Source organism: Arachis hypogaea, chromosome 7 (assembly GCF_003086295.3).
Source record: "Arachis hypogaea cultivar Tifrunner chromosome 7, arahy.Tifrunner.gnm2.J5K5, whole genome shotgun sequence".
NCBI classification, from domain to species: Eukaryota; Viridiplantae; Streptophyta; class Magnoliopsida; order Fabales; family Fabaceae; genus Arachis; species Arachis hypogaea.
This window is the reverse complement of record NC_092042.1, coordinates 3,152,612-3,173,915: the sequence shown is the minus strand read 5'-3', so window position 1 is coordinate 3,173,915 and position 21,304 is coordinate 3,152,612. Positions and strand designations below refer to the sequence as shown.

General features: G+C 31.5%; 3 protein-coding genes across 4 annotated transcripts; 2 read left to right on the top strand and 1 right to left on the bottom strand.

Annotated features, from left to right (window-relative positions):
- LOC112701996 (UPF0481 protein At3g47200) lies at positions 1-4,385 on the top strand. The gene is made up of 3 exons (XM_072198972.1): positions 1-1,921; positions 2,251-2,451; positions 3,019-4,385. Exons 2-3 carry the CDS (start codon positions 2,395-2,397, stop codon positions 4,321-4,323), a joined length of 1,362 nt encoding a protein of 453 aa, XP_072055073.1. The 5' UTR covers positions 1-1,921; positions 2,251-2,394; the 3' UTR covers positions 4,324-4,385.
- A 1,356-nt stretch (positions 4,386-5,741) lies between these two features.
- LOC112701995 (UPF0481 protein At3g47200-like) lies at positions 5,742-7,804 on the top strand. 2 transcript variants are annotated; one of them, XM_072198602.1, is made up of 4 exons: positions 5,742-5,771; positions 5,873-5,935; positions 6,289-7,104; positions 7,295-7,804. In XM_072198602.1, the coding sequence occupies exons 3-4, from the start codon at positions 6,289-6,291 to the stop codon at positions 7,313-7,315; spliced, it is 837 nt and encodes a 278-aa protein (XP_072054703.1). In that variant the 5' UTR covers positions 5,742-5,771; positions 5,873-5,935; the 3' UTR covers positions 7,316-7,804. The 2 variants fall into 2 exon arrangements, with proteins under 2 accessions (XP_072054703.1, XP_025608612.1); XM_025752827.3 differs by having other exon boundaries at positions 6,289-7,804.
- Positions 7,805-8,678: 874 nt separating this feature from the next.
- Positions 8,679-11,085, bottom strand: LOC112701994 (probable disease resistance protein At1g61300). Its single transcript, XM_025752826.3, has 2 exons — positions 10,875-11,085; positions 8,679-10,734 (listed from the first exon to the last, which is right to left on the bottom strand). The coding sequence occupies exon 2, from the start codon at positions 10,527-10,529 to the stop codon at positions 8,823-8,825; it is 1,707 nt and encodes a 568-aa protein (XP_025608611.1). The 5' UTR covers positions 10,530-10,734; positions 10,875-11,085; the 3' UTR covers positions 8,679-8,822.
- Positions 11,086-21,304: the final 10,219 nt, after the last annotated feature.

The window sequence follows — 21,304 nt, the reverse complement described above, 5'->3', positions numbered from 1 at the left end:
TTTGAAAGAGTTATCTTTTTTTTTTAAATTTATAAAAAGTAAAAATAATTTTATATTTGAATATATTATATAAAAATATTTTTTTTTGTTTATTAATTATATTCAGGTATAATAATATAAAAATAAATTTTTTTATTTATTATATAAAAATTATCTTTCTTATAAGAAAAAAAATCTTCTAAAAAAAGATATAAATTATAGCTTTTTAAATTATTCGAAAAGATCTTTTGGATTAACTTAAATGAAAAGAATCACTTTTGTGTACACCTTTCTTTCATATACAATAATAATAGAGGTATATTCAAATTAGTATAGAGTTGTTGCATCTGTTTTGTTTTCTCAAGCTCTCTTCTGCTGTTATTTGTTCTTCAAGCGATTGCATACGTCTATAGCTGTCTTCAGTTTCTTGGAAAGTTTGTTAATCGATGTATCTAAATATATACAATAATGTATTAAAAAAAGTAGTATTTAACTACAAGTTCCATCTTGGCCGCATTTGAGGAGATTTATCTGGGTCTACTCTTTTTCCTCACTTTTTTTCCATTTAATTATAACAGAGTAAATATGCATAAGAATCAAGAAAACCATGAAACAGATCAAACAAATACTGCAGAAAATGTTAGTAGTTGATGACAGTAGATTATGTTTGATACTAAGCCTAGATGATGACAGGCCAAAAAGTGCACATCATACCTGATGTTAAGAAAGTGCACATCAATGGAACATGGACCTAGAGAATTTTGTAAAGAAGAATTCTCAAATTGTCCTCCTTACGAAGCACTTAGTTTAGATGATTCTAGTATTAATCTGGAGACGTATTCAGAATATAAGAACATGGACCTAGAGAATTTTGTATATGAAAATGTTTCAGAAGAAATTGAAGCTTCTGAGTTTAGTTGATGGTATGGTTGTGATTGGGCTGTTCTCTGTTTGCTATTTTGTATAGTTCATCCTTTAATTAAAGATAGAAAATAAAAAATAAAATCAGAATATTAAATCATCCTGGTTCATGAAGGCGTCTTAATATAAAACCAGGACTTTTTATAATTTATGCTTTTTTTGGCCTGTTTCTTGACATAGTGATCTAACTATGCTTGGTCAAAATTTACAAACACAGATATTGATGTTAACTGAGTGAGAATGTTAGAGTAGCTAGTCCTTATGGAGATCCTTCAAGTAACATGCTAAGAGATGATGATCCTAGTGGTGCAGTATTCCTGCGCACAAACTGGCAGTTGCAAGGTACTTACAAGATCAAGCTGATATAATTGAAAAGTATGCATCTTGTAGTATTTGAACTGTTAGTTCTTTTCTAGTACGATGATTACATTGCTGCTTTGGAGAATCTTCATTGCTACTTAGATTACAGGTATTTGAACTGTTAGTTCTTTTCTAGTATCTCTAGTGATATTGAAATTGGACAATGAATTGTTAATTCCTCATTTGGTGACTAGTTATTTTAAAGCAAGTGATAGAGGTAAAAAGGCATAATCATTGTGCCTGGTGTCCATTCTATCTAGGGTACAAACGAGGCCTTGTTGACTATGTTGCCAAGTGTCACTTTTCTCGGTTGTTGTAACTTATCTGTCAAACCATTCCTCAAAAGGTTGACTTTACCTTGTGTATCAATTTTCATGACAATTATTCAATTATAATATGTACACTTTACTTAAGAAACCCAGCTATTTTACAGCTCCTATTTCCTAATAATAACTAAGCAAAGAATTTTAATTTGGCTGAATTAGACCTTAGCTTCTTATCCCAGGAAGGAGAAAAAGGTACTGGTTGCTGCTAGTGTTAGTGAGTGTTAAAAGAGAACACACTGTTTAAAGGGTTGCGTTTCATCTTCTGCATGTGCTACAAGTACAATCTGCAAGTTGAGAATGCTTCAGTTCTTCTTTTACTTGCTGAAATTCACAAGGTAATGTGATCATATTATTTGACACACTTTTGGTTTGTGTATTCTCTGTAAGTTTTGTATGGAGCAAAATATTCTAAGCCAGTAGAATTGGGGAGAAAAGAAAAGTCAAGTAAGGAAATGCTTGTCTGTGTTTGTATATAGGCAAAAATTTGTCATGAGTCGTGATTATTGATGCATATCTTTTATACTAGCTTATGATATTTTTTTTTATTGTGTATACTTTTTATGTGAGATATTGAAACAACCTAAATGATTGGCAGTATATTGTGCCAGCATTCCTATTGTTCTGTTCTCTACTTTAAATCCTTCAATTTTTTTTTCCTTATCAGAAATCCGGAAACGCAGTTCTAGGCCTTCCATATGCATTAGCAAGCCTTTCATTCTGCCGATCTTCTAAAAGCCTCTGCTACTCTTACTCTAGCTGAGTTGTGGCTCTCTCTTGGATCAAGCCATGCGACAAGGGCTTTGAACCAATGATTCTTGGTCACGGTGGTTTGGAGCTCCGCCCACGGTCCGATACAAACTCAATGGTATGTGATTGTAAATCCTTTTTTTGGGTAGATACAACCGTCCTCTTCTAATTCCACTATCCTTGCTCCTTTTTCTATTCATACTTTTCAACTTCTATCTTAATGCTTCTTTTTCTCTCTTTAAATATTAAGCAAACTAACTAACCACCACACTCTTATATGGTACATTAATTTTTCTATACTGATAAAAATAATTATTACTAACTAACCACCACACTCCTTGTATAAATATGTTTCTTATTTTATAATCTCAGTGATACTTGCCTTAGAGCATCCAAGAAAAAAAAAGTGATATACTTGTCTTCACTTTGCAAGCTAAGATCATTTCCCAATCTCAGCTATATATCTATCTCATGTTGAATAATGTTGCTCTTGAAATTTGGAACATAACACAACTTGTATGTTTTATAAGGTTGTGCATGTTTCCTATTCCACCCATGCTATTCAAACTCTTGTGATTCTTCCAGAACTTTTTATTTCTGACAAAAGGTTCAACTATTTTAATCTTTATTATATACACACTAATTTGATCAAGTGGCTAACTAAAAGGGCAAACTATTCATATAGATGGCAAGTTGGAATAATACTAATGAAGTAATGAAGATTAAAACCATGTTGGAGGAGGGACAACCTCGCTTTAAAGAGGAATGCTGCATCTATAGGGTGCCCCATGAGATCTGCAAGTTTAATGAAGATGCATACACTCCAAAGGTTGTTTCCATTGGTCCTTTGCACCATGGAAATGAAAAATTGCTACAGATGGAGGATCAGAAAAAATTATACTGCAGACAATTCATTGAAAGATCGGAGACAAATAACTTGGAAAGTTTTGTGAGTTGCGTGCAAGAGCTGGAGCCAAAGGTTCGTTCTTGTTACTCAGATAACATCAAGCTCAGTGAAGAAGAACATGTTAGGGTCATATTGGTGGACTGCTGCTTCATATTAGAGCTTTTACTCAATTACCATTTTAACCAGGGGACAAGTCATGATGCCATTTTTCTGTCACCACGGTTACAGACCTATGTACAATTAGATTTGGTGTTGCTCGAGAATCAAGTCCCTTTCTTTGTTCTTGAGAAGCTTTTCAATCTAGCTTTTCCTTCTACTTTGAATAGTGGCAACCCAAGCCAACCTTCTTTATTATTATGGCTTGCTTTTCTTTATATGGTTCCTCACAGTACCATTCCTGGTGATATTGATGAGCTAACCTTATCCAGTGTTGGTGAAATAGCTCATTTCACAGATTTATCAAGAAAGTTTCTATTAACATCCTCTCACTTATTCCAACCATCAGCCTCTGGATCTTCAAGAGAAGCACAGCTAACACAGCTCTATAGTGCAACTGAGTTGAAGGAAGCAGGAGTGAAGTTTGAGGTAAACAAAAATAGTAAATGCTTACTGGACTTGGAAATTTCAGGTCATACTCTCAGAATTCCTTTTACTAGAGTGCATGACTGGACTGAAGTTGTTTTGAGAAATTTGTTAGCTTTTGAGCAATGCCATTGTATCAGGGAATCCTATCTCGCTGACTATATCTTTTTCTTGGATTTTCTTATCAACACAGAAAAAGATGTAGATTTGCTGATTAAGAAAGGAATAATTGAGAATTGGTTAGGTGATAGCAATGCAGTGGCTACAATGTTCAATGGTCTTGCAGTGAATCTTGTGAATGTAGGTTTTAATGTGAAATATTCCTGTATTTTTAAAGGCTTGAATGCTTTCTGTAAGAAACCTTGGAACAGAAGAGTAGCAACTTTGAGGCGCGACTACTGCAACACTCCATGGAAGACGGTAGCTTCAATTGCTGGAATTTTTCTAGTTATTCTCACTGTTATTCAAACAGTGTTTTCTATCCTCCAAGGAGTACATTAGTTACTATATTAATTGAAATTTTTGTTACTCAAGCATGTTCAATGAGAATTTAATTTCTTGGATGTGAGAAAAATGTGAATTTATTATAGATGATTGATAGTTGAGACAATAATTCATACAAAAAAATAGTGTAAGCCAAACTTGGAGGCCAGGTGAACTACTGAATCACTGAATTTTGCTTTCTTCCAACACAAGAAATGGTCATATGAAAGGGAGAAAGAAATGTTTAAAAACTGTGATTAATCACATGGGGAAAAAGCCTCAAAGAATCAATAATTAATTCACAATAACAAATTATATGAAAAAGAATCATTACAGGTTACAGATTTCTTAAAAACCAATCTATTTATTTGTGAGGATTAAATACAACTTTTGCATGATGCAATATAAAAGTAATAAAATCAGGACAACTTTTGCAGCCATCTGTGTTTGTAAGCGCTGCAAACACACATACAGTTACAATGGGTCATCAAGGACATATTCTGACTAAGAAACTGGAAACAAGAGTTGACCAAGTTCATGAACAAGTCAACTACACAGTTCAAGTTGATGGAACATGCCATGTTATTCTGTATTTTTTATGCGATTTGAATCCAGAGAAATCACTTTCAATGCACAAGTTTAGGACACCTAGCTAGCAGCTTCCCCTTCATATGAATTTTATTGTTCAATATTTCTGCATGTTTGAGAAGTTGAATGATTTCTGTAATCATCCTTGGAACAAAAAGGTTGCCACTTTGAAGCTTGATTACTGCAACACTCCATGGAAGACAGTAGCTTCAATTGCTGGAATTTTTCTCCTTATTATTCTCACTATTATTCAGACAGTATTCTCTATCCTCCAAGTAGTACTAGCTTAATGCATGTGCTGTGTAGCTTGGATGATGATTATATATTCAATGCTCAATATAGTTCGGTAGATTTGGTATCATGTTTGTTATGAACACATGTATAGCCCATATATTATATATATAGGGCTACTCTGCAGTTGTATCAACATTTGAATGTGATATTTTTCTTATTGTTACTTTCTTTACATTATTTACACGTTTATTCTGAAATTAGTATTCAAATTAAACATCATGTTCTATCTTAAAGAAAACAAGAGAAGCTATGCTTCAGTAAATTAAGTAATGGCTAGCCTAGTTATTAAATCGCAACCCACACTACTCTTGTAATGCCAAAAAGAAAAGGTGTTTGTAACTAATGTGTCAATCACTCGTCATGGTATATCTTGAGGCTGAGTCTTGAATAAACATGTTTCTTATTTCATAATCACAGTGATATATACTTGCCTTAGAGAATCCAAGAAAAAAATGATATACTTGTCTTATCTTTGCAAGCTAAGATCATTATACTTGTCTTTATTTTTTTCCCAATCTCAGCTATATATATCTATCCTCATGAAATTTGAAATTGTGGTTGCATAACACAAGTTTTTTTATAAGGTTGTGTGTCCTATTCCACCCATGCTATACAATCTCTTGTTTGATTGTGAAACAATGATTACTGACACAAGGTTCAACTTGTGTTTTGTTGTGTTGTGTAGGGTACTGAGTCAAAGGCCACACTCTCATATCGTTTCACTTTTCAAATACACAAAGGCTGAAAGGTGAGTGTGCCTTATTATATCGCATTATCCTCCAATGTTTTTTTTAACTTTCTGCTATTATTAACTAATATAGAATCTATCTATTATAATATATAAAAAGAGACCAAAATAATATTTAACAAACTAATAACACCTAAGATTTTAAATTTTCTCTGGATTTGCCATATTAACACTAAGCTTTGTTTGTAGCAACATAGAAAAAAAAGTCTATCTATATAACTACATGTAAAATATCACAGTAAATAGCATCTATGTAATCAAATAATCAATACCATAATTTCTTCCATAGTGTTGTAACCAATAAGTATATAAAATTCTAACTAAAAAGGAAAAGTATTAATCTATTCATATAGATGGCAACTCCGAATCCTAATGACGGTGTAATGAAGATTGAAGCAATGTTGGAGAAGGGACAAGGTCGCTTTACAAAGGAATGTTGCATCTACAGGGTTCCCCATAACATCCGCAAGCTTAAAGAAGATGCATACACTCCAGAGATTGTTTCCATTGGTCCTTTTCACCATGGAAATGAAAAATTGCTAAAGATGGAGGACCATAAAAGATTATATTGCAAACAATTCATTGAAAGATCCGAGACAAACAAGTTAGAAAGTTTTGTGAATTGCGTGCAAGAGCTTGAGCCAAAGATTCGTGGTTGTTACTCAGATGACATCAAGCTTAGTAAGGAAGAACATGTTATGGTGATCTTGGTGGACTGCTGCTTCATATTAGAGTTTCTACTCAGGTATCATTTCATGCTTACACATGGCGACAATGCTATTCTTTTGCCACCACGGCTAAGGCTTTATATACAATATGATTTGTTGTTGCTTGAGAATCAAGTCCCATTCTTTGTTCTTGACAAGCTTTACAATCTGGTTTTTCCTTCTACCTTCATTGGTGGAAGCGAGAGCCAGAGCCACGACAGGCATCCTTCGTTGTTAAGTCTCGCTCTTTATCATATAGTTCCTGGTAGAATAATCTTTCCTGGTGATTTTAAGGGTGACTTATCAGTATCCAATGTTGGTGGAATAGCTCATTTCACAGATCTTTCTAGAAAGCTTCTATTACTGTCCTGTAACTTATCAATCTCTAGATGTTCAAGAGAAGCACAGATAGTGCAAATTTATAGTGCAACTGAGTTGAAGGAAGCAGGAGTGAAGTTTGAGGTAAAGAAAGCTAGTCAATGCTTACTAGACTTGCAACTTTTTGGTCATACTTTGAGAATTCCATTCTTTAGAGTGGAGGACACTACTGAAGTTGTTTTGAGAAATTTGTTAGCTTTCGAGCAATGCCATTGTATCAATGAATCCTATCTCGCTGACTATATCGTTGTCTTGGATTTTCTTATCAACACAGACAAAGATGTGGATTTGCTGATTAAGAAAGGAATAATTGAGAATGGTTAGGTGATAGCAATGCAGTGGCTAAAATGTTCAATGGCCTTGCAGTGAACATTTTGACTCCAGATTTTAATGAGAAATATTCCCATATTTTTCAAAGGTTGAATGCTTTTTGTGCACGCCCTTGGAACAAAAAAGTTGCGACTTTGAGGCGCGATTATTGCAACACTCCATGGAAGACGGTAGCTTCCATTGCTGGAATTTTTCTGCTTGTTCTCACTGTTGTTCAGACAGTGTTTTCTATTCTCCAAGGAGTACACTAGTACTAGATTAATGTTTATGTTGTGTAGCTTGGATTGGATGATTATATGTTCAATTCCAAATATGGTGTAGTAGTTTTGATATCTTTGTATTTTGGAAGAATTGAAGCGTTTATCATAAACATGTGGCCACTTTATTATGTAATTATTGACTTTATTATGTAATTATTGAAGACCACTGCATATGGCATATCCCTTCTCTGTAATTGTGTATCAAGTTTGAATGTGTTGCTTTTTAGTTTCTATACGTTAATTTTCACATGTTTATTCTGAAATTAGTATTCAAACATTATATTCTATCTTAAAAAGAGCGAGAGCTTTTTAATTTCAATTGTAAGATAAAGATTAATCATCCAACAAAGACAAAATGCCATATAGTCATGATTTTCCTCAATGTACCAATTAAAAGCTAGAAATGATACAAAATAGCAAAAGTGATTAAAAAGAAATACTAACCAGCATGACATGAAACAGAGTAAAAGATTAGCATATCTGCAAGAGATGCCATCATACCAATAATTTTAAGAGAAGACAATTATACAGGACTCAACCATTCAGCATGAAACATCATGATCTTTACCTGCTCCGGAAACATTTGAAGCTTTGGAACAATAATGCTCCAAAATCAATTGGTAAGGTGATAGGAAAGCAGTGGCTAAATTGTTCAATGGTCTTGAAAAGAACATTATCCATGAAACTTCTAATGCTGAGTATCTTTGTATCTGTATAAGACTTGAATGCTTTCCGTAAACATCTTTGGCAGAGAAAAGTAGCCACACTCTTGTAATGCCAAAAAGAAAAGCTAGCAGTAGTAAATTTGTAATTACTAATGTGTCAATGACTAGTCATACTGTAGTATACTTTAAGGCTAAGCCTTGTATAGATATGTTTCTTACTTCATAATCACAGTGATACTTGCCTTTGAGCATCCAAGAAAAATTAAAGGGATCATATACTTGTCTTTGTTTTGCAGCTAAGATGAGCTTCTTTTCCCAATCTCAGCTATATATCTATCTCATGTTTTCTATAAGCTAAGAAAAAAATTTAACTGAACTATAAAATCGATCTCTGGCAGAACAATGATTCTAAACTAATTTTCTATATATCAGTGACAATATCAAGAAGAACTAGTAAAAGTGAATAACAAGAAGTACAAATCAACATGCCATAACTTGCATAATAAGTAATACACTAGCTATATTCATTAAGATCTCAAGAATTTTATTATCTAAATAGAAAAATTTTCCTCCAAGGACTGACTTTGGAAACAACCCCAGCCTCTGAACCATAACCAATTGCAAAACCATCCAACTTAGACTCTGTGAGGACAATCTCAGTTCTAATGACTGCAGCTTTATCCTCCACAATCTTGAGTTTCTCTCTTAGCTTAGAAGCTTCTTCGTTCCAATACTTCTCTTCCTCACGCAATGCTTCGATCCTTGCAAGATCGGCCGAAGATAGGACTCGTTCCATAGCAGGACTCGACCATTCCAAATCGAACTTCATGAGCTTTGCCTGCTCCCAATACATCTGCAGTTCTTGTTTATGGTTTATCCAATCTCTAATCCTAACATTATGCAACAGAAACAACAACCTTCCTAAGCTATCAAAAGCACTCTGCCTTAACATTTCAGAGTGTTTTCTCTGGCTTTCTATCAGATTTGGATTCTTGGTGCATGCTTCTTTGAGCAGTGGCAGAAATGATTTGTCAACCTGACACAATCCATAAAAATCCACCATCTTCCCTGATGGCCTAGGAATTGTAGAGGAGTAGGACTGTGCAACTTGGAGCTCCGAACTTGTTGAAGAAGAAGATTCTGGATACTCAGTTGCACCAAACAACCGACAAAGAAGTCGATGTAATGCCTCTTGCCATTGAAAATGTTCCTCATTATAAAGCGCATTCATATACTCACTGATATTGTCCCTGTTGGTAGGTTTCTCTTTAAAGATTATCTTCCTAGCAGCATAACGGACCAAATCATGCATTAGCACATGGTCTTTACTTGTAATGGAAGGCATCAACAAGCTAGAGTCCTTGAGGCTAGTGATGGTTGCAATCACATCAGTTTTGCTGCACAACCTTAGTCTAATTACTTGTTGGAACAGATCTTCAATGAGAATTTCATGATCTTCTGGATACATACCACATATTAAGAATATGATTTTAGCTTCTTTGCTTGCAAGTATAATATTATAGATCACCACTATTATCTGGATTATAAAATTAGTACTATCATCTTCCCAATTCAAACTCTTCCTTCTTGAACTCATTAAATCTTTTAAGACTTGTTTCCACAGGTCAACAGTTCTTGCTCTTAGAGCTGACCCCAATATTGAAATGGTAAGTGGTAATCCTTCACAGTGTGCTGAAACTTCCCTTGCTATAGCAAGTAAGTCCGGCTCGAACCGATCATCATGGATGCCTGCGCACCTCTTGAACAAATCCCAATTTTCTTCCAAAGTTAAAAGAAATAGATGAAAGCTGCGTTGACATCCCATCAAATATGCAACTTGTTGACTTCTCGTAGTTAAGAGGACTTTACAGTGATTGTTTAAAATCCCAATCTTTTGCAGATCAAGCTTATCCCATAAGTCATCCAAAATTATGAGTACATGTTCTTCATTTCTTAATCTAAGTGATAGTTGTCTCTGTCTTTCAGCTAGATCGGATTCCTCTCCCAATCGAAGTCCTAACCCGGCAGCTATGTCACCTTGAATCCTCTTGACATTTTCAGCTGTTGTCACATGAACAGGTAGAACAAGGTCAAACATGTTCATCTCCTTTACTCTTTTACCTACATGCCTTGCTAAGGTTGTCTTTCCTACTCCACCCATGCCGTACACTGCCACACTGGAGATGCTATCATCTTGTAAGGCTTCGAAGATTCCATTGAAAGTGCTTTCTCTTGATTCAAAGTCAAACTGCATAAAACAACCCGCCTTCAATTCTATCAACTTGAACTGTGTTCTTTACCTGTTCTTGTACTTGCTCAACTTTTGTCTCCAGTTTCCTCCTAAGATGTTCTGGTTTCGTCGTCAGAACATGTCCCTGATGACCCATTATAAAGCTCACAAGCACAGATATGGCAGCAAGTGCAAGGTGATGTTGTATTACTCCAAATTTTCTCCCTTTCTGTAGGTTTAAACAATTGTTTCTTATCATATATAACAACAAATCATTTGATTCAGATAGCTGACTACACCTACATATATATATGCTACTGGTCTTAAGAAAAAGTTTTGCAAGGTATATATGAATTCATGAAACCATACCTCAATTTGCTTTCCCAAGTTACTCAGAAGTCTTCAAGGACTCTTGTGTTGATCTCTTCTTGTGGTTGATCACCAGAAACAGAATATGGCAATACTGATTGATTGATAAAGAACAAAGTTACAAGTACTTGAAAAATGAAATCACCACTATGATAGGTGAAAGTGAAACGCGTCTTTGATAATCTGGTTATTAAAGAGTAAAGACCCTGCCAAAGTCATTTTCAGACTAAGAACTAGTTTAATGACCCGTGCATTACGGGAAACTTTAATCCTGAAAAAAAAAAAAAGGTGGCAAAGTCAATTTTAGGGTAAGAATTTGAAAAAAAAAATCTTTTAAAGTGACTAGTTTAGTAAAGTAGTAAGTAATGCCTTATTCACTTTTGAATTTATAATATTTATTAGTTGTGAGTTTGATTATCTTAATCCAAAAATGATTAATGGTATAAATTAACTTATTTTTTTTAGAGTAACTAAATAATTTTAGAGAGTGAAATCGAATTCCTTAAAAAGGACTCTAAAATTTTTAACAAACTTAAAGAATAAAAAAATATACTTTATCTAAAATTATATATAATGTCAAATATAACCTAGAGTTTATTTTATTTGATATTCATAAATATTTTTAATTTTGGAAACTTTTATTTTCAATATTTTCTTTATAAAATTCTAAATGAATGAAATGTAGAGAAAAAATGCACAGATAACTAAACAATCTTAAAAATTTGCAAATCTCATCGCTAATTAAGAGAAACAGAATAATAGAAATTTTGGCCAACTAAAGAAATAGTGAAAAAAAATACTGCCAACTAAAGCAGTCAAATGCCGAGACCGGTGATTTCGCGGAATCACTGCGGCAGAGCGACCTGATGTCAAATTCGAATTTATATAATGAATTTATGCTTCACCATAATGACATTTTTGGTTCATTATGCAGAAAGCTGTTTGAATTTGAATTTATATAATGGATTATGTTTCGTTCACTCAGTACTATACAATTGTTTCATCATGAGTACTGTGTTCGATTCATTATGCAGAAAGCTGTCTGGATTTGATTTTATATAATGTATTATGTTTCGTCCACTCAATATTATACAATTATTTTACCATGAGTACGTGGTTCGATTCATTATGCAGAAAACTGTTTGGATTTGATTTTATATAATGTATTATATTTTGTTCACTCAGTACTATATAATTGTTTCACCATAATGACGTGTTCAGTTTATTTCTGTTCTGCACAATTCAAAACTCTTCCTCCTCACTGCTTCTTCACCAGAGAGAGAAGAAGGAAAAGACAAAAAAATACAGCAGCAACAACAACAAAAGAATGATGATAAGGAGAAAACACGTGAAGAAGAAGGAACATGAAAAAGAAGGAGAAGAATGAGGAGAAGGAGGAACGCAAAGAAGAAGGCAAAGAAGAAGAAGACGCTCCGTGCATAAACGAGTGTGAGAAGAAGAAGCGTTGGGAAAGAGCGGTCGTTTCGTGTGTGTTAGGCGCGTGTATTTCACGTTTCATTTAATGGTATTAGATTTTTTTTGTGTTGGGCCAACTTAAATAGAATTAGATACAAAATTACATGGATATATTGCATGATCCATAAATTAATATTTATAATTTAGTATTAGACTTTAGAATATAGAGTGTAGTATGTTGTAGCGTATAGGACATGAATAATAGCATATCTTAAGATTTATAATTTAGGGTGTTAGACTGAATACAGATAGAATATTAGACTTTGTTATGATGTTGTAATTAGAGAGGCTGCTGATGTTATTCCGTGTTTAACTATTTATGCATGTATGAAGTAGAATAATTTTTAATTATTTAGTGTTAATACGTTTAGGGTTCCTTTTAATTATTTAATAAATTAATTTTATTTAATTATTTGATTATTTATTTAGGTAATTATTTAATTATTTGGTGTAATTAGTTAGGATTTTTTAGTGTATCAAGTGGAATTTAAATGCATTGTGGTTATCTTTACTACATGGTGCAGTTGAGTTGGTGTATCTACTGCATTCAGCGACAACAGAATATGCCTATGCATGAACAAATCATACCTTATTTGGAGAGGGCTGCTTTGTACTATTTGACCAGGTTAAACAGTCGCTGGTTCTGGTTGGATGAGCCTATGGTCAGTGCGTTCATTGAGAGGTGGCGTCCCAAGACGTACACTTTTCATATACCTTTTGGAGAGTGCACCGTCACGCTGCAAGATGTGGCGTTTTAGCTTGGGTTGTCTGTCGATGGAAAAGCCATTAGTGGGTGTCTGGCTGAGTTTGAAAAATTTATAGAGAGTGACCGACCAGCTTGGGAATGGTTTCATGAGTTATTCGGTGAGCTGCCACCGCCGAATAAGGTCAAGCAGATGACAATCTACTTCACATGATTCCATTAGAGGTTTAGGGTATTACCAGCAGATACGACCGAGGATACTGTTCACATATACGCACGTTCCTATATTATGATGTTGTTATATATCCACTCAGTTATTTGGGGACAAGAGTATTGTCTTGAGCAATAACCAGCAACAAAGTTTCTCCATACTTGCTGTACAAGTGAGTACTGTCGATGAGGACTAACAGGTTGCATTGTCGAAAAGTATCAATACAAGGAGGAAATGTCTAGAAAAGACGATGAAAATATATAGTTGATTCATCAACCTAATCACCCACTCTAATCGGAGAGGTCTTCAACAGAGCAATCGTACCCTTCATGGTGAAGGTCACCCCAAGGATCCAATGGGGTAACTCGCCATAAGACTCCTCCCAGCTGCTGTAGATCTGTGCTATTGCCTTCTACTTCGCCATCCAAACCTTTCTGTAGCTATGCTTGAATCCATAGGTTGCTTTAGTAGCTTGCTGCAACACCTTTACCGATGCATTGACTCTAACCAACGGAAAGATCTTCGCACATATGACATGATAATCAAGCTGCCTGTGATCGCTTGATTTTGATGTGGCCAAGCACGTGTGCAGACCGTTATACCTCCTAACTTCCCAAATGCTTTTTCTTTGCCGGAGCGTGATGCGAATCATCCACATGCACCCTTTGCTAATCTCCTTGCATCTCCCATGGCATTTCAGATGGTCTGATTCCATCACCCTGTACTCAACTCCACGCCGGATGCTATAATCCTTCACACTTAGCATAGCTTCCTCCTTATTTTGGAAAGATTGGTCAATCTGAAATTCCGTTAAAGCGATTGCATCATAAAGTCCCTGACCCCCAAAATTTGCATTGATGTTCTACTGTTGGCCTATGACTTCCAAGTTAAAGGTTGACAAGTGTGAAGGATGTTGCTGTGTGCCTGAACTCGATGACCTATGGGGTATATGTGAATTGCTCGGATTATCATCATCACTGTCCCCAACAATGTCAACCGACTCATCGTCTCGCATTTCATTTTCAACTCGATCCGATCCAGTCTCAACTGCAAAATTAGGAATACTTCGAGGCACACTAGTAGTACCAACTACCCACATGGAGGATCAGGGATCAGACAAGTAGGTGCTACCACAGGCATCGACGTTGACACACCCTCCATCGTCATCGACTGAGGATTAGGCGCTGATGTCTCAGAGCTGTCGACGCCATCTTTTAACTTGGCAAACAACTTGGGTATTCTAACTTTAGGAAAACTTCATTGACAATGAAACAAGACTTGCATATCTTCATCAGATTCTATCACAAATGTCTCATACTTCACACCGCTTGACACAATAGCACGCAATAGAAATTTTGTAGAACAACTTTTTTACCCACTTTGTCCCACACACCCCAACTTCAGTAATATGCTACTTTTTATATCGGCCAATGTACTCGATGACCGGATAAAAAGACTAAGCGGTTTCCTATCCGTAAATTTAACACCGTACCTTTTGTTTTTCTAAATTTTACCAGAGTAATGCACTAGAGCTAGAAAACTCTCCTCACCATCCATTTGTGAAAAATGGCACTCCACTACCACCTCTTTGTCTTGGAGGGGTATATATAGACAAGCATCATATGCATACAGCACACATAAACCGCTACTGCTTGTAGCTATTTATGACCAAGCCCAATCATTTAGAAATCGCCGTTGCCTATATCGGTTTTTGCTTGCACAATGTTCTACGTAAACTGCGGCTACCTGTAGCGATTTACATACTTCTCTAATATGCTACTGCCAGTAGTGATTTCTATATATTTGTGAAAAGTTGCATTTGCGTCTTACTGTTTAGAAAGTTATATTCTGATAAAATTGATCTCTAAACATTTTATTTAAGTGAATTGCCCTTATTTTAATATAGATGTTAATTACATTCAACCATTATTTCATATTTAAAATGTTTAATGATTTCTAGTAAATTCAATTAATTAAGGTTATTGATTAATAAAATATTTTTGGTTTAGTTACTTTATTGGTCTCTATAGTTTCGCGAAATTTTTAATTAGGTCCTTGTACTTTTTTTCCTTTTAATTAAGTCCTCGCATTAAATATTTTTTAATAGAGTTCCTACACTTTTTTTTCCTTTTATTTGGGTCCCTGCATTATTTTTTTTAGTTGGGTCCCTATAAAATTAAGCTAATTACTGCTAAAAGAGATCTAATTAAAAAAAATTTGGTGCAGAGACCCAATTAAAAAGAAAAAAAGTATAGGGACCCAATTAAAAATTTTACGAAACTATAAGAACCAATAGAATAATTAAACCAAAATTTTTTCATAAAAAATAAAACTATAATACAAGAGATTTTTTTAATGAATGCTACCTATTTAAAATGAGTGACATGATTCAATGGTAAAAAAACTTTTTTTAGTAATTGCCACCTATTTAAAATAGTTGACATAACACAATAGAAAAAAAAGAAATACTAAAAATTATCAGAATTTATTATTTTTGCCCTATTAACTCAATTCTTTTAATTTAATTTTTTTAGTTTTGTAATTTAATAATATACTTTATCCCATATTTTTAAATATTGATGACTATCTAATAATTAAAAATAATAAATTCTGATGATATCTTAATATTTTTTATAAAAAATAATTATATGACATAAATTTATCTCACAATAATTTAATATTAACTTTTTTTATATAATAAAAATAGATAAATAATTTTATTTGAACATAATTATTATGTTATTTTATATTAAATAAGATATGAAGTCTAGTTAATAAATCTAGCAAAATCATTGCTTTCTTTCCTGGATCATGATAAAAGAGTATATACATCTGAATTGCACTTAGACTTGGGAGATGTTGAGTCCTGTGTTTCAGGGACAAAGAGGTAAATACATAGCTTACAAAATATTTGTATACTTGTAGAAAGGCAGATTGGCATGCATGTCTTGGCAACAAAGTTGGATTCAAGGTGGCTACAGCTATCCATCACTTCTTTCTTTGGCTACTTGTCATTGATGCTCAAATTCTAATTCCTAATATCCACCACACCCCTATACTAAACTACACACTTCTTTCTTTGGCTAGAGCAACTGATGATTATCATGAAAAGAATACAATACAAGTGGTTACCACAATCATAGAAATTTATCACTACTTCTTGTTCGTGAGTATTTTTCCGTGGTAAACTACCGTATTTCTGGTAGTGATAGACCTGATTTTAGGCTATAGATCTCAACCCACTTTGCAATTCCATAGTGACCCCCAAAGATGCACGATTTGCCATCGTATGGGACTACTAAGGGACTTAATCGGGAGCAGAACATGGTTCCACATAGACTCCAAACCCAAATTTTTATTAATATTGAATATATATAAAATCTCTTTATAATATCAATTCATAAATTTTTTCTTAGACTGCTAATATCAATTCATAAATCACTTTATGAAGTTGAATATTGAGTATGTTGTTGTTTAGAGATACAAGGCTGCAGGGCAAGACACCATTATCTTGGCAGGAGCAGACTGTGGAACTGGAAGCTCTAGAGATTGGGCTGCAATGGGTCCTCTCCTACTTGTTAGCTCCAACATCCATGTTCTAATTTATATTATTTGAGTAAATTATATTAACTTCATTCTCTTTAGTTTATGCGTTATTACTTACGTCAATACTTCTTATTTTATGAGATACTTTGTGATATTTGTTAATAACTTAATATCATATGTTACAGAATATACGAAGTAATATTAAGTATAATGTTACTTAAAAGTAACTACTCACGTGTAGTTGACTTTCTATTTGATTAAATTGTGTTTTGACTATTTTTAATTATCAATAAAGTAACTATTTGTGTTTTGACTTTCTATTTTTAATTGTGTTTTGATTAAATTTAGAAGTTAATTTGTAAAAAATATTCTAAAATATATTTATTTAATTTGACAATTTATATATAATTTAATAATATTATTATTCAACTAAAAAGATGTACAAAGAAAAAATATACAATTTTCATATAGATAATAAATGTGCTTAATTGTTACTTTGTAATTTAATTGAATAATAATATGAATTAAATTTAATTAATTAAAAAATTTAAAATTTTGTCTAATAGCATATAACTATTAATTTAAATTTTATAATGGTTGATAATAAATGATAATTTAAAATAAAAAATTTAATTCAAAATTTAATAATTATAAAAAAATTATACATAAATTAGACTATAAATAATAAAAACATTCCATTAAAGTTTATTCATCTGATTTTATATCATTATTTTTTTAAAATAGTTCTTTTTGTTTTTTGTTTATCTTTTTAGGGTTATATTTAAATCTTTATCTTTATCTTTATCTTTATCTTTATCTTTATAGTAATACAAATGGGAAGCTCATTTGCTGACGTGGCGCTCATATGTTGAGTCTGGGAGTTTATTTGCTTACGTGTCGTCACTAAAAATTTTTAGATTTATATTTATAAATTATAAATTATTATTTGCTCAGGTTGTTATTTTCAAATTTTAAGTTTGGGTTGTTTTACTTAAGTTGTTATTTTTTAAATTTTAAATTATTTTATTTGTTTGGGTTATTTTACTCGAGTTGTTATTTTTTAAATTTCAAATTATTTTATTTAAGTTGTTATTTTTTAAATTTTATTTAGATTTTATTTAGATTGTTCTTTTTTATATTTTAACACTATTTTTTAAAAATCTGTTAATTCTTTTTAGCATAATTTTTTAAAATTTTGTTGATTTTTTTTAAATTGCAGCTACATAAATTCTTTTAAAGAAATTTAGAGTTTTAAAAAAATTTACGTTAATTATTCTTCGGTTGTTACATACTAATATTACAATAAACAAATATTTACGTTAGTTTAGAATTTTTAAATTATTATTTATTTAAGTTGTTATTTTTAAATTTTAAATTTGGGTTGTTTTACTTAGTTTGTTATTTCTAAATTTTAAATTAAAGTCAACCAAATTTTAAAAAGTTTAGTTATGATGCAACTATATAAAAGGATAAGTTATGAGAGATGTAAAGCACCACAATTTAAAGTACATCAATCCCTTTCTTTACATATATCCAAAATCTCCCTACTTATTCCAATGGCTGATATTCACAAAATTGCTAACATCAATCTTACAATCGACAATTTGTGTGTACGTATACGAGTGATATGGTTATGGACACTATCAAGTTACGGAAATTCTCCATTGCCATACTCAATTGAGATGGTTTGACTCGATGAAGACGCGAGTTTTCTACTAATATCCTTTTATCCATGACTCCAAGGTTATTTATTTATTTATTTAAATTAAAGTCTATGTACGTTGGATTAGATATTAAATAAGTCTATATTTAACTTTTTCTTATGTTATTTTCTTTTTTAAGCAGGTATAAAGCTTGGTGTCATTGATGATTCTGACTGTGCATGTTATGTAGTCTTTGACAAGGAGACAAAACAAGTTTTGGAAGAGAGTTGTGTAGAGATACTTGATCCACTCCTATTTGTAATATCTAACCAATATTTATTTCTAAAAGCATTAGTGAAGATATTTTTATTGGTACTTTTTATATTATTTATTATTAATATATTATGTAATATCCTACAGAAAGGAGATCTATCAGATACACCTACACTTTTACTCAACCTAATTGATAAGATCTTTCTCTTCATCGTTGAAGTTCAAATATGTGATATTTCATATTTTTCACCTTCTTATAAAGTTAAGAAGATGACTAATAATGTGGATCTCATAAATAAATTCAAAGAGGCTCACCCTATTCAAATTGTGAGTACATATAAGTGTACTTCTATTAAAAATTAATTTATTTTTTGCTTTCTTGGTCATTAGTAGTATCTAATTTATAAATAATAATTAATTATAATTTTAGGATGTTGACTATATCGGTAGTTTGTTTCCAATTTCAAAAACATCCACAATCATTGAAGGGGAGAAAGTAGAAGGTACTAAGGTATTTGTTCAAAAAATATTTTTTTTGTTTGTTCTCTCAAAATTAGATCTTAATTTTATTCAAAAAATATTAGTGAGATAAAATCAAAGGTTAGAAAGAAGTCTTTAATTTAACGTGATTTTTTGTACAGAATTTGTTGCTTGAATTCTCCAATGAAGTTGCGGCCAATGATGAATCTGAATTGTTGGAAAGTGCTATTACACCAACTAAGTGACTATCCTCGGAGTCGGAAGATTCGAAGGTGGAAGGAGATACCTCAACTTGCAAGAAGATCAAGATTGAGAAAGAAACTTGAGAATTTGGATGTACATGTTTTGGAATCTCTTTTAGAGTCTATCTAATAGAATAATGCCAAGCATATGTTTGTTTTGGTGAAAACATTGTCTTTTCTTGAGTTGTTATTTTTCTTTTGGTTCTTTTCGATTTTTATGTTTGAAATTTAGAATTTTTTTTAAATATAAATTAAAGTTATTTGGTTATTACTTGTGGTTTTATTTTTAATTTGATTCTCACTGTTGATATTTTGATAATTTTTAATTTAATATTTAATGTCATAAGGTTATAAATTTTTTCTTTGAATTATTGTTGATACAATTAAGTTATTTATTAATTTTTAATGTGTACTTATTTAAAAAAATCTAATTATAATTTTTAGTTAAAGTATTATGTTTATAATTTTAAATTTAAATTCAAATATACTTTTTTTTTAATTTTTATGTAAGCAATTGGGTTTGAGAATATTTTTTAAAAATTTATATAATTTATAAGTTACTATACTAATTACAAAGGATTATAATAAAATAAATAGAATTATCAGTCTTATTAAGATGTGAAATTATTTATATTATTTAAAAAAATGTAATACTGTTTAAATTTTAAAAAAAGTATAATAAAATTAATACTCTTTATGATGAAACTAAAAAAATTATTTTTAAATTAACAAATTTATATATTACTAATGGACAACGGACGTTTGATTAGAAAATTTTATTTAAAAATTTAAAATTTATACTAGCTAATTAGAAAATTATATTTTAAAAATTTTAAATTTGAATTTCTAATACTAATTTCTAATTAAGTAAGTTTTTAACCATTTCAATTTTTAAATTTAAATTTTTTTACTTGCCACATTTATAAATTTTTATTATTATCTTTTAGATTGTCTCTCCACAGTAGAAATACTTTTATCTTTTTATCTCTTTTTAAGTATTTTTTCTAAATTTATGTAATTTATAAGGTTATTAATTTTTAGATTGTATTTAATTTTATTTATTTTTATCGATAAATAATAGGATTGATACTATTTACGACGAAACTAATAAAAATTATTTTTAAATTAACAAATTCCTATATTCTTAATAAATAACAAATGTTTAATTAAAAAAGCTTATATAAAAATTTTAAATTTGCACTAGCTAACTAGAAAATTCTATTTAAAAATTTAAAATTTAAAACTCTAATATTAATTCCTAATTACTGACTTCTTAACCGTTTTAATTTTTAAATTTAAATTTTTTTATTTGTCACATTTATAATTTTTTTTCTATTTACTTCGTGTACATTGTTATTTTTTAGATTATAACAATAGAGGTACTTTTATCTTTTTCTCTCTTTTTATTTATAAGTTGTTCACTTTCAATCTCTTTAACTATAAGTTGAATTTATTGATCGTGAGATTAAACTTATATTTATTTGAAAAAAGATACTTTTGTAAAAAAATATATATTATTTTCTGCAAAATATGTTTATGTAACTAAATAAATGAGAATAAAAAAATTAAAGCAGCCATTGAAAATAAAATATGTGCAATTTTACATAGACATTAGAAGACACTAATTTCATATTCTATTTGGTAAGTTAGACATGAGAAAAAATTATAAAAAAATTAGTGTTTCAAGTTAAAAATTAGTGTTTCAGCATTTTAGAGAGACACAAAATACATGTTTTTAATGGGTGTTTGTGTACGACTATGTCTTTTATCATTTTTGTCTCAGTAAACAAACACCATACATGTACTCCTGTATACTCCTATGTCTATATTTTGATGGACATGTATACCTAAAACAG